Here is a 13,336-nt window from a genome sequence, read left to right as displayed (position 1 = left end):
AAACTTTGCATAAAAAATGAAAAAGTAAAAAAGAATAAAAGAAATAACTGTGTAAAAAAAGTTGTGAAAAAATGTGTCCGTGGTAAAAGTCAGTGATAAAAAATAGTGATGAACAATGTCAGTGATGTAAAGTTCCAAATGATATAAGTGTTGTAAGTAAAACTTCCTCAAGTCTCCTCAAAAGAAGGTTCCAAATAATGTGGAGGTAGTGGGTAAGGGAGTATCCGGTAAAACCTGGGTGTAATCCCTATATCCAACCTGTAAAAGAAATATACAATAGTGCAATAAAGCTAACAAATGAACATAAACTGTAGGAAAAAAAGTCTTGAAAAAGGCCCAGTTTTGGGCCGAAAAGAATTGGTGAGCTTTTTTCCTACAGTTTATGTTTTTAAGCGCTGTGAGATACCGTAGTATATATTGTTATGCATAGTATATCATGTTACAGAAGATTATCCGTATCAGTATTTAGTATAATAGTACACATGCCAGAAGAAAACAAGCATAATATGCAATTAGCGATCTGTTATGCGTTTAGCTATCATTCGCTAGTTATTAGTTAGATTTCTCAGCATATTTAAAATAACATACATTTCAATGAATACAGTCCTACCACCTGTTTCATAGATGCCTAGTAAGGTGACAAAAAAATACACTACTCTCTTGAATTACAATACTCATCCCAGATAAAATGTATACCTAGGAAATCATCCAATGGTTTTGTGATTACATAGTGATATTTCTCGAGTGATAGTGTCTGAGTGACTAAAGATTTCCAATCTGAAAGAGAGGGCACTTTTACCGATTTCCAATTTCTGGGAATTAGTCTCCTAGCACAATTGAGCATAATAATTAGTAGCCTAAATCGCAGCTTGCACTTAATCTTTGGGAGATTGCTCAGTAGGAATGTTGCGGGATCTAATGGTAATTTGATATTTAGAGCACGTTCAATTGCCAATTGAATATCTTGCCAGTAATGAGTGATGCTTGGGCACGTCCACCATATATGTAGGTAGTCACCCCTATCTCCACATGCTCTCTAGCGGTAGGTGTCTCTATGCTTAAAAATAGTGGATAATCTAACAGGTGTGTAATACCACCTACATAGCAATTTTAAATTAGTCTCTAGTTGTGCAATGGAGGAGGTATGCCCATTCATGTTCTCAAAAACTTTTGACCACTCTTGGGGGGACATTGGTTTCTGGAGTTCATCCGGCCTCTTTATTTTTTATATGCGCTATTGGCCATAAAGAACATGGTTTACAGATCTGGTGAGGATGTCCTCCTCCCCTCCATGAAGATTGTCATCCCGAGAGGATTTTCTAATGCAGGGACCATTCCTGCATCAAACCTTAGATTCTCTGAGACTGACTGCATGGCTATTGAATGCCTAGTCTTATCCCAAAAGAGGTTTTTCTGAGAGAGTCATACATACTTTGATCCAGACTCATAAGCCTATTACTCACCGTATTTACCACAGGGTGTGGTGTACTTACCTACTTTGGTGTGAGGAACACGGTTTTCCCTGGCACAAGGTGAGAATTGCTCTAATTCTGTCTTTTCTTCAGGATTGTCTGGAAAAGGGCCTGTCGGCTAGTTCTCTGAAGTGTCAGATTTCTGCCCTGTCGGTCCTACTGCACAAGAGATTAGCAGACCTTCCTGATGTACAGTGTTTAGGCTCTGGTTAGAATCAGGCCTGTATTTAAACCTGTTGCTCCCCCTTGGAGCCTCAATCTTGTTATTCGAGTGTTACAGCAAGCTCCGTTTGAACCTATACATTCTGTTGATCTTAACTTTTATCCTGGAAGGTTCTGTTTTTGTTGACCATCGCCTCTGCTCGCAGTGTCTCTGAGATTTCTGCTTTACAGTGTAAACCCCCTTATTTGGTATTCCATGCAGATAAGGCAGTTTTACGTACCAAGTTAGGTTTTCTACCTAAGGTAATCTCGGATCACAACATCAATTAAGAGATTGTTGTTCCTTCCTTTTGTCCTAACGCTTTTTCCTTGAAGGAACGTTTGCTCCACAATCTGGACGTTGTGCGTGCTTTAAAATTTTATCTCCAGGCAACTAAGTATTTTAGACAATCCTCTTCTTTGTTTGTTTTATATACTGGTAGACGCAAGGTCCAGAAGGCCACTGGGACTTCCTTATCTTATTGGCTGAGAAGTATCATCTGTTTGGCTTATGAGAAGGCTGGACAACAGCCTCTTGAGAGGATAACGGCTCATTCCACTAGGGCAGTTTCTTCTTACTGGGCTTTTAAGAACAAAGCGGGAGGGATATTTATAGCCTTTGGCTGGGGTGTCTTTGCCTCCTCCTGGTGGCCAGGTGTTGATATTCCCAACAGTATTGAATGAAATCGTGGACTCTCCCTGCCAGGAAAAAAAAGGAATTTATTTGGTAAGCATACATTTTGTTTTTTCTTTCATTATTCAGACAGAGCATGTCATTTTTAGCAACTTTCTGATTTACTCCTTTTATCGATTTTTATTCGGTCTCTTGGTATCTTTTTTTTTTTTTTTTTTTTAAAGCATTTTTGTCTCTGAGCTACCCAGGGTGTTGAACCAAAAATGGGCTGGCTCCTAAGCTTACATTCCTGATATTTTCAAATAAAGATACCAAGAGAATGAAGAAAAATTGATAATTGGAGTAAATTATAAAGTTGCTTAAAATTGCTGCCCTATCTGAATCATGAAAGAAAAAAAAATGGGTTTCATGTTCCTTTAACTAGACAAAGTACAAATTAATTGCATACATATTAATATAAATTGATTTAATGATGGTTTGTGCAACAAACAATGAAACAAATGAATGTAACCTTTAATTTTAGCCGGGTGGCCAGTAAAATGAGCTGGTGGTGTGCCCATCAATTAGGCCCTGCCGAGTACACTGCTATCACTTCATGTGTCAGTATAATTGTTTTATTAATAAATCATTTTCACTATAAATGGGGGAAAAAGTTTGTGTGAATTGTTATGTTTAGTAACTGTTGTTATTCTATCAAACCCAGCTTTATTTTATTATTATTATTTTCTGTTAGATTAGGGGTGGTTAGGGTTGGCAACATAACAAATGTATGGGCATTCTGCCTCTCGGCTACCGTCATACTTCTGGCTACAAGTTTTTAAGACACTAGTTTTCTTATTAATCCATACTATGGATCAGCAATTATTTCATACTGTTAATATTAGGGATTCATAGAAAAATGTTTTTTAACCTTCTTTAAAACCAATTTAAATTAAAAGGGCACCTCTGCACTTGAGAATTTGTATTTAGATTTTGTGCCAAATGTATGTATTAGTTACTTATGCAATATGTTGGGTTTTATATAAATGACCTGCATTGTCATTTTGTTTGTTCTGTTAGATTTGAATTTGCTTTTATAAAATAAGTTTATGTAACATCTAATCAATCTAACTTTTCTAAACACTAAAGCCACTTTTTTCTCTGATTTGCTGTTTCAGTTTTAATGCTTTTCTTTTACATTGCTTGCTCTATTTCATTAGGGAATATCATTTTAGCGCAACTGACCCTGTTTAATCCCTGCAGAGACGTTAAACACAGTTAAAGTACTGCTTGGGGGCTACAGAGAACTGCAGGTCCTGAGCAGATAGGACCAATCAGCAGCAGTTGCACAGCTGGGGCGTACAACAGCTGCAGATAATTGGCACAGCAGCCATGTCTGCTCTGAACCAGCAGCCCTTTGCGGCTCCTGAGCGGTACTTTAACTAATCTTTGCGGGGGTTAAACACTTACAGGATCAGTAGTTCTTAAATGAAATGCTCTAGTGAATTAGAGAATGTAATTTTAAAACTACAGTGTCCCTTTAGAGGGACAGGAACGTCAAAATTAAACTTGCTTAAATCAGAGCGTGTACTTTTAAATTCACTTTGATTTTCAAAATGTATTTTGTTCTCTTGGTATCTCTTGTTGAAAAAGAATACGCACATATCCCGCACTAGTGGGAGCTAGCTGCTGATTGGTGCCTGTGCTCTATCAGAAGAGCGAATTCATCAGACTATCGAACAGAAGTGACGTTTGGTCAGCTGTCTAACAAATCCATACCGTGCATGCGCTCCTTATCGTAGTCGCATTCCGAAGCATACCGTGCGCACTAACAGTCATTGGACACTTGTTACAGTGCATGCGGGAAATACAAACACCTTTACAAATGCCTTTTATATATATTAATTAAACGTAGCTGCAGTTTGTGACCAGTTTATTATATATAAAGGCATTTGTAAAGTGTATAAACACATAGAGTGATAGTAATGCATATAATTCACACAGCTTCCTTCCAAATCTATGCATTGCCTAGATGTAGTATGTGTACTATTTTTTCTAAGTAGAGTACAAGGAAGCTGTGTGAATTATATGCTTTACTATCACTCTATGTGTTTATACACTTGTTGGACATTTACAAACGCCTTTATATACAATAATTAAACTGGTCACAAACTGCAGCTATGTTTAATTAATATAAAGACGTTTATATTTCCCGCATGCGCTGTAACAAGTGTCCTATCAGAAGAGCGAACTTTAGGTTGTGACGTAGTCACTTTGGAATGCGACTATGAGGAGGAGCCAATGTGCGGTATGGATTTGTAATCAGACAGCTGACGGACGTCATTTCCCTTTACTAGTCTGATAAATTCGCTCTTCTGACAGAACACCTGCTCACATTTGTCTCTTGTGATTGGCTAAGTAGATGTGTTTAGCAAAATGTCATTAGTGCAATACTGTTTCTTCAACAAAGAATGACAAGAGAATGAAGCAAATTTGATAAAAAATTGTATGTTCTTTCCAAATTATGAAAGAAAAATTTGGGGTTTCCTGTCCCTATAAATTATTTCCTGAAAATATCTGTTTTTACAACCTGTTGTGTTATAAATATTTATCACATATAAAGGGAGGCTGACGGCTCAAAACATCATTTTAAAGCCAAATGTGTTTAGAAGTCAAACCATTAATTTCAAGATAACGTTTTCTGCGAACTAAAGTAGTTTAAATTGTCAGCCTCCCTCACAAATTGTCTAATTTACCTAAACCCTAATATGGTGCATTAAAGGGAAAACAACTTCTATGTTTCTCAAAAGTTGTTTTTTTAACTTTACAGAGGAAGGAGAGAGATTTTAATCTTACAAAATAAAAATAGTTTTTGATTTGCAAAACCATCAAAAAATGTTGATTTGTTTTTGAACCATATCATTTTTGTAATGTTTATAGCACTTGCTCTTTTAAACACATACTATAACAATTGCGATTGTTTGAATATATATATAGGCATTGAGATAAGTGCACTTCCACAAACAGGTAAATCAACTGCAAGGGTGCTATGAGAAATCAAAATAGTAAAATAAAACAAAGCACTCACTGGTCTTATATAGTGATCAACACTTGTAGTTTATTGTTAGTGAGGTTTCGGGGTGTGGGGTGAACATATATACATATGTATGTGTGTAAATAATTATGTGTATATGTATGTGTGTGTATATATATACATATGTATGTGTGTAAATAATTGTGTGTATATGTATGTGTGTGTATATATATACATATGTATGTGTGTAAATAATTGTGTGTATATGTATGTGTGTGTATATGTATGTGTGTGTATATATATACATATGTATGTGTGTAAATAATTATGTGTATATGTATGTGTGTGTATATATATACATATGTATGTGTGTAAATAATTGTGTGTATATGTATGTGTGTGTATATGTATGTGTGTGTATATATATACATATGTATGTGTGTAAATAATTGTGTGTGTATATGTATGTGTGTGTATATATATACATATGTATGTGTGTAAATAATTGTGTGTATATGTATGTGTGTGTATATATATACATATGTATGTGTGTAAATAATTGTGTGTATATGTATGTGTGTGTATATATATACATATGTATGTGTGTAAATAATTGTGTGTATATGTATGTGTGTGTATATATATACATATGTATGTGTGTAAATAATTGTGTGTATATGTATGTGTGTGTATATATATACATATGTATGTGTGTAAATAATTGTGTGTATATGTATGTGTGTGTATATATATACATATGTATGTGTGTAAATAATTGTGTGTATATGTATGTGTGTGTATATATATACATATGTATGTGTGTAAATAATTGTGTGTATATGTATGTGTGTGTATATATATACATATGTATGTGTGTAAATAATTGTGTGTATATGTATGTGTGTGTATATATATACATATGTATGTGTGTAAATAATTGTGTGTATATGTATGTGTGTGTATATATATATATACTGGATATATCATACATTGGGCTTTACCCGAGTAATCCTACGATTACCCAAACGCTTCTGGATAACGCTTTAAAAAATCATACATTGGGCTTTACCCGGGTAATGCTAGGAAAACACGACAGTAAATTAGACATTTTTATTTTAGATTACACAAACACTTATGTTTCTTACAATGTTTTTTGTTACAATAACAGAAAATGAAACATTTTTATATTTCATATGTTTTGTACCATGCTATGTTAATAATATTGTTGTGTGTCTGCTACTTTTCTGTGACACATTTTTACTCTTTTGTTACACAGAGCACTGGCTGGGAGGTAGGTGACATTGCAGTCGGATCACTGACTGAATTTCTTTTGTCAATGCTTTACCCACATGTGCTAGTTGTGGGGATCTATTGCCATCTGCCGTGACCGGACTTCATTTTAACCAGTGCAGTGTTTCCTGGTCACGGTAAAGCGTAATTGTGACATTAGAGGGTAGTGCATGAACATCAACACGTTACACTAATCAAGTCATATGGTTAACAACTATCATCACTACAATGTTCTGTGTTGGCAGGACCTGTTTTTCTTTCATCAGCATCTCTTTCAACTTTTACCCCAAATAAGGGGTCGATTTAGAGAAATCATTGGCAACATAACCACGAAAAATGAAGCCACATCTTAAATATTCTCACTCAGGTTTTTAATTTGTAATCAAGTTTCATTCTGGTGGTAGACGAGAGGGTTTGTCTGTTTATTTTTTTGTGTTTGTCACCCACTTAGTAACATGTCACAAGCAATAAAACAACTATTATGTCATTATGTGCATCTTCCACCGCTAAGGATGCTGGGTATTCTTTTATCATTGCTGTTTGCACAGTGGAAGTGTTTTTTAATCACCATTCTTTCCACTTTAATGTATTTGTCTACCTGAGTTAAAGAAAGTAAACTGTGTTTTAAAGAACACTGACAGGCTATTGTAAAACCACTCAAATAAAGTGATTTCATCTATTTTTTTTTAAAATATGTTTCTAAGCTTCATAAATGATATTAAGACACCTTGCACCATCTATAGTCTCCTCTGATATTACAGCCATTCCAGAAGATTGCTGAAATTATTAGGGACTGCTACACGTTCTTAGACACTTTACCGTTTAGAGAATTGTATTTATGGCTCCTAAACGTAATGGCTTATTCTACATATAGCCTCATATAATCTTGCCTAGCTCAAACAGTTGTGGCTTGTTCTTCATCATTATTATTATCGGTTATTTGTAGAACGCCAACAGATTCCGCAGCGCTAATTCATTATTTCACTATTTCTTTTCACCCTTAATGTAAGATTTGTTGGCTGTTCCTCTGGGGCAGGTGTTAAAACAGCAGGCTTTTACTATGTTTTTAATACCGAGGCGGTGGCTGTAAGCGCAAAGGTACATAACCAGTGGCAGGAGTTCCTCATTTATAAAGCAAGAAACCTATTTCAAGAAAATAATTTCTTGGCTATATTTTAATCTCCATTTATTTGTGCATTAGCTGGTAGTGTTTTTATAAACTACTGAATGGAATGTCTGTAGAGCTTATTATTCTGCCTCTTGCTTTCAGCTGGCTGAGCTTTTTCTATACAGCTTGGGAAACTTGAATTTTTGCAAAAGAAATAGGAATTAACTCCATCATTTGAAATAAAAAGATGAATTTTTACTCTTCACGATTATTTTAATGACAAATATAAAATGCTCCTACTCAATCAAACTGAGTATTAAAGAAATATATAAAAAAGAACATAAATCTTACTTGAGAATAACCTAATAATTGTAATGATTTATCTGCCATCATCCTGATGCTAAATCGACCCCTGAAGTGGATCTCTTATTAAGACATTAACGTCATAGTTGTGTTTGATTGCATGGTAACACTTTCATCCAACCGTTCCTTGTGTCCTCACTTGCATGTCCTGTTGACACTTTTTACTAACATCTAACAACAGCGTGAAATGGATCTGCATGTTTCCATTCTATAGTATCCCTTTCATACATTAATCTTCTGATTTGCCTGACTCACAATGCATTCTTTTGCAATGTGTTATAGAAATTTCAGGTATCAGAGCGATTAATTGATGCTTAATATTTATTGCATTTTTACGCTGCCGATTGCTTATTTGTTTTTTGAATTTTCCTAATTAAAATACTTTCTGTTTTTTTCCTCTGTTGCCCTGGTTGCTGACCCTCCTCCCCACTTTTACTCTTGTCTTTTGTGGTAAGTTTTACCATAGATTTTTCTTTATATTATATTTATTTAAAAAATACAAAATTCACCTTTGTTTTGCCAGCTCAAGTAATCTTGATTATTGCAAAAAACAACAAATTAATTAAATAAATAACTAAAAATGGGGATTAGTTTTGATTACATTTTTACAGTTTTTTCTTTTTGGCAATGTTACTTGGCTGGCAATCATTGTTGATGTTTGCTCAAAAATGACCTCAGAATGAATCCCAGCAAATATCTTGTATCCCCCAAAAAATGCTTATATAAAAAAATGTAAAAACTGGCTATATATTGTGCTAGAGATTTATAGCTTAACTTTTTGTACTAAAGGACAGAAATACATGAAGAGAATAAGAAGAATCACATACTGATAGAAACAAATAGCTAGTACAATGTATAGCTGTTTTTATGTGATATATATTTTTAATAGATCTAATTTTTGTTATAGGCAATGCTTTCCCCTTCCAAAAAAAGTGTTTACCATGCATAACAACATCCACCCTAACATGTGGTGGCTATATTCTGCTATTTCAACTATCAGGGCTTTTTAATTAACCTTTCTCTCTGTAGCTTTCTCTCTTTAGCTTTATCTCTTTTTGTTGTAAAAACAAAAATAGAATAAACCTGCGTTAGTTTCTTACAAACTCCTGCTACTTTGTACATTGCCTAATGATGGCATTCTGTGTGATCTTGATGTAGTCAAACTACTGGCTTTAAGAATAGGCAACATGAATAATATCATTTGTGTGTGATTTTATTTTTTATGCATACTGAATCTTCTTATGCATTATTTTTTATGCATACTGAATCTTCTTATGCATTATTTTTTATGCATACTGAATCTTCTTATGCATTATTTTTTATAGAGGTAACATTTAAAGTTACATTCTGTACAAAATGAAATGGATGCTAGTTGCAAACGTAATGTTTGACCCCTGCGTTTCTCCAGGAGTGTCATATGTATATAGCTGCCAGTCACCAGAGATATCCTTAGCAAAAGCTCCAGTTTAACTATGATTAACCTCATATGTAGGGGCTTAATGCGTAGTTTGCAAAAATCATTTGTATTATATTAATAAAATGTTATAATTAGAGCATTTTATTATTAGACTAGATTGTCCCTTTAAGTAGACATTTGCCTTTTTAGAGCATGACGACGTAACACCTTTTAGTGAATATTTGATCATTTCCTTTGTGACACAAAGACATATGCCAGTGATGGCCAACATGGGGATAGCAGATCAATATTTTAAAAGCTTTAAGGGAAGTATATGTAAATGAATGGCTATTACACACAAACAATAATTCATTTTCCTAAAAATGTCCAGTGGCACAGCACCAGATTTAGGAAAGGCTTTAAGGTACCCTCTGTCTCCTGTTCTCCCCTCCGTCTCCTGTTCTCCCCTCCGTCTCCTGTTCTCCCCTCCGTCTCCTGTTCTCCCCTCCGTCTCCTGTTCTCCCCTCCGTCTCCTGTTCTCCCCTCCGTCTCCTGTTCTCCCCTCCGTCTCCTGTTCTCCCCTCCGTCTCCTGTTCTCCCCTCTGTCTCCTGTTCTCCCCTCCGTCTCCTGTTCTCCCCTCCGTCTCCTGTTCTCCCCTCCGTCTCCTGTTCTCCCCTCCGTCTCCTGTTCTCCCCTCCGTCTCCTGTTCTCCCCTCCGTCTCCTGTTCTCCCCTCCGTCTCCTGTTCTCCCCTTCGTCTCCTGTTCTCCCCTCCGTCTCCTGTTCCCCCCTCTGTCTCCTGTTCTCTTTTTTTTCTGGGGCCACAAAAAGTATATGGTGCACATTCTTAGTTCTGCTTTTTCACAGGGGCTCTTTTTTAACTTCATGTAAACATAGGAACATGGGTGTTTTTGGATAAAATTGATTCTCATCCAAGACTTTAGGGAGCCGTGACAGATCAAGAGTTATAGAAATCCCTGCTGGAATACAGCCGAGTTAATAAAAATGTATATTATGCTAATAATCTCTGTGTTTACAGAGGGTTACCTATAAATCCTGCATGCCAGGACAGGCTTGGGAAAAAGTGTTTTAAGCAGCCGACACATTAAACTCATAAGCAACGTACACATAAACATTTTGTATAAAAATTATGATTTTTCCAAATAATACAAAAGAAGTATGACTCAAACCAATAACTCAAAAATGAACACAATGTATAATAATTATAATACCAATAGTCCTTCATAAAACATCTGTAAAAAAAAAAAAATCACAGCACACAACTCAGATGTTCATGGCAAAAAAAAAAAATTTCTTCAAAAGATTTCTCATTATCTGTGGAGTCAATTTAAAAGCAATTGGCAACATATCAAACGTTAAGCAGCTAATCATTCCAGGGACATTAAAAGAAAACGTTTTGTTGCATCCACAAGTTGTTTTTTTATTGAATAGTGTTCTGAATAAAACAACTTATAATGGCCCTCACCAAATAAAAACCTATATACTGACACGCCCACCTCATTCTATACCAAAATGCTCTTTATGTAAGCCAGAAGCTTCTGTATTAAGAAGTTTATTTTCTGTCTTTAATAAGCAATATTTAGAGCCTAAAGCGAATACTTTATCTGAATATGAAAAGGATTTTTAGGCTGAATACAAAAATATAAAAAGGTGATAAAAACAAATTAGGACCTGGGAAAGGAATGTATCAGTAATGAGGCCACTCCTAATTCCCACCTCCATGAAGCCACAAAGAAACTCCAATCCAGTAAAATTCCTAATTTAGGAAAAAGTTTAGTTGATCAGCGTTAACATAATTACATGTTGAAAGTTTAAGCATCTGTGTCACGGAGAGCTTCCATTCAAGGGCAAGTTGTTTTTAGTGCAAACAGATACGTCACTTAGAACAGTTTATTAAGATTTTTTAATAAGTCTAGTTTATATTTGTCAGATATAGAAGGTGGATCATTTTAAAGAAAAACCTATGGAGATGACTCTTAAGAACAGCCCAAGCCAAGTTCAGTGACTTTAATCTACTGGGTCCAATAAGGCTGTATTCTCTCACATTCCCAGCAGATGTGACTAAGAGAACCCTTAGCTCTATACTAAATTAGTCTTATATCAGATGACTCAGCATTTGGATCATTTTTATTATATCTCAGCAAGTTGAGAAATCTATCAGGTATTTTTGTCTCTGGATGCAGTTGACCTTTTATTCATATACTGAACTTGTTCATCTAGGCTTATGTATTCCTCTGATTTGCTTAGTACTACATGACATTCAGAAGACCAAAACAGAAATACTGTATGTTTCCCTACTTGCTAAGATATATCTGTATCTGCCTCTATAGCTAGACTAGTTTCTGCAAGGTCCCCTAAATATGCAGGCTTAGAATCTGATGGCTTTGCAAATAAGTAGTGGCACTTAAAGGGGTGTACGTTCAGATACAGTGGTTAATATGTTTTGCAAAGCATCCACATCATCTTATCTTAAATTATTTGAAAAGTATTTTTTGCATATTTACAGTCACATGAGAGAGCTATGGATTTAGTAACTCTACTCAAATGCTTATTTTCTTGCATACAGGTGTTGAGAGTCCACGATCCATTACTCCTGGGAATTACTCTGCCCTGCCACTAGGAGGGGGCAAAGATTCCCAAACCCCAAGAACTCTATAAAACCCCTCCAACCTCACTGTTGAACTAGTCCTGTCTTTGCTTCCGCTGGAGGAAGGTGAAGAATGAAGATGTGCATGTGATTCTTCAATGAGAGGGGTTCTCATACTGAATTGAGGTCCATTTCCCCTCATAGTGCAGTGGCCTTCCACAGTTGTAGCAGGGACCTTTCCTTTGTCTTTTCCTACTGGGTCTTCAGTAAATTCATATTCCATATCCTCTGCTGTTCTGTTTCAGCACTAGTTTGGTTCTCTACAGTTTTTTTCAAGTAGTTGAGTGTCTTTTGGTAAGTAATTTTTTTTTTTTTTTAATTGGCACTTTTTTGGGTTATTGATCTATATATTTTCTAATAAATAAAGCCCTGGGACAGAATTTTTATTTTATATTATTACCCTTTAAATTGTATTAAAATGTTTGGTTCTTCAGGTTTTGGCACGCTTTAAAGTTTTTTCCCGCATGACAGCCCTTGAATCTGCGCACGTCAGTTTGCTTATATAAGCCCGCTAATTTGAGCTTGTCTGTTTTTTTCGTACACTTCAGGTAATTTCATTTTTTCCTGCGCATCTGCTTTGGGGTTTGCGCACATGGGTTAGCCCACATATGCCCTCTGGATTGCGCATGGCAGGTTTTTATTGCACGCATTGGCCACTTTCCCACTCGTCAGCCTTCTGGTCTGTGCTCGTCGGGTTTTGCCACGTTTTTTTCTTCACGACCGGGTTTTGCGTGCACTCCCTATCAGTGCGCTATACAGCCATCAGATGTGAAGTTTGTCTCCTTCTAAATTTTTGTTTCGCATTAACATGCCTGACCTAGTAAAGAGCTCTTTTTGTGGGGATTTAACTATTCACTTTTGTATGCATGTTCTACTTATGTAGTTTGCAGACATAATGGAGCTTTCTGATTCTGTCCCTAAGCCTTCCTTAGGAGTTTGGCTCTCTAAACATTTTCCTGTCAGGGTTTATTGTGTTTATTGTAAACAAGCTGAGGTATCTCCTCCAGCACATTTATGTAACACATGCCTTAATGTTTTAATGCATTCAGACCAATCTAATGCTACTCTTGCTTGGTTGTATTGCTCCTTGTGTTTTTTCTTTACAGAGAAGTTCAACTGACTTCCCAACTGGTGTAAAGGACTTAATTTGTTCAATGTTTTCTGAAATGTCGCCAGTTATGCCGCCTTCAA

At 35.7% G+C, this 13,336-nt stretch overlaps 1 protein-coding gene across 14 annotated transcripts in view; it reads left to right on the top strand.

The window, feature by feature from the left end:
* DOCK7 (dedicator of cytokinesis 7) overlaps positions 1-13,336 on the top strand; it is a 695,569-nt gene that overhangs the window by 595,146 nt on the left and 87,087 nt on the right. For 9 of the 14 annotated variants that reach the window (XM_053693655.1, XM_053693652.1, XM_053693665.1 and 6 more), the window contains one exon: positions 6,597-6,611. The exons of 4 other annotated variants lie outside the window; for them this stretch is intronic. In XM_053693655.1, the coding sequence (XP_053549630.1) occupies positions 6,597-6,611 (15 nt within the window). Of the gene's footprint in view, positions 1-6,596; positions 6,612-8,547; positions 9,174-13,336 lie in introns of those variants that run through there. One more of the 14 variants, XM_053693664.1, reaches the window with a different exon arrangement.

This window comes from Bombina bombina, chromosome 10, assembly GCF_027579735.1.
Source record: "Bombina bombina isolate aBomBom1 chromosome 10, aBomBom1.pri, whole genome shotgun sequence".
NCBI classification, from domain to species: Eukaryota; Metazoa; Chordata; class Amphibia; order Anura; family Bombinatoridae; genus Bombina; species Bombina bombina.
This window is presented reverse-complemented; position numbering and strand designations above follow the sequence as displayed.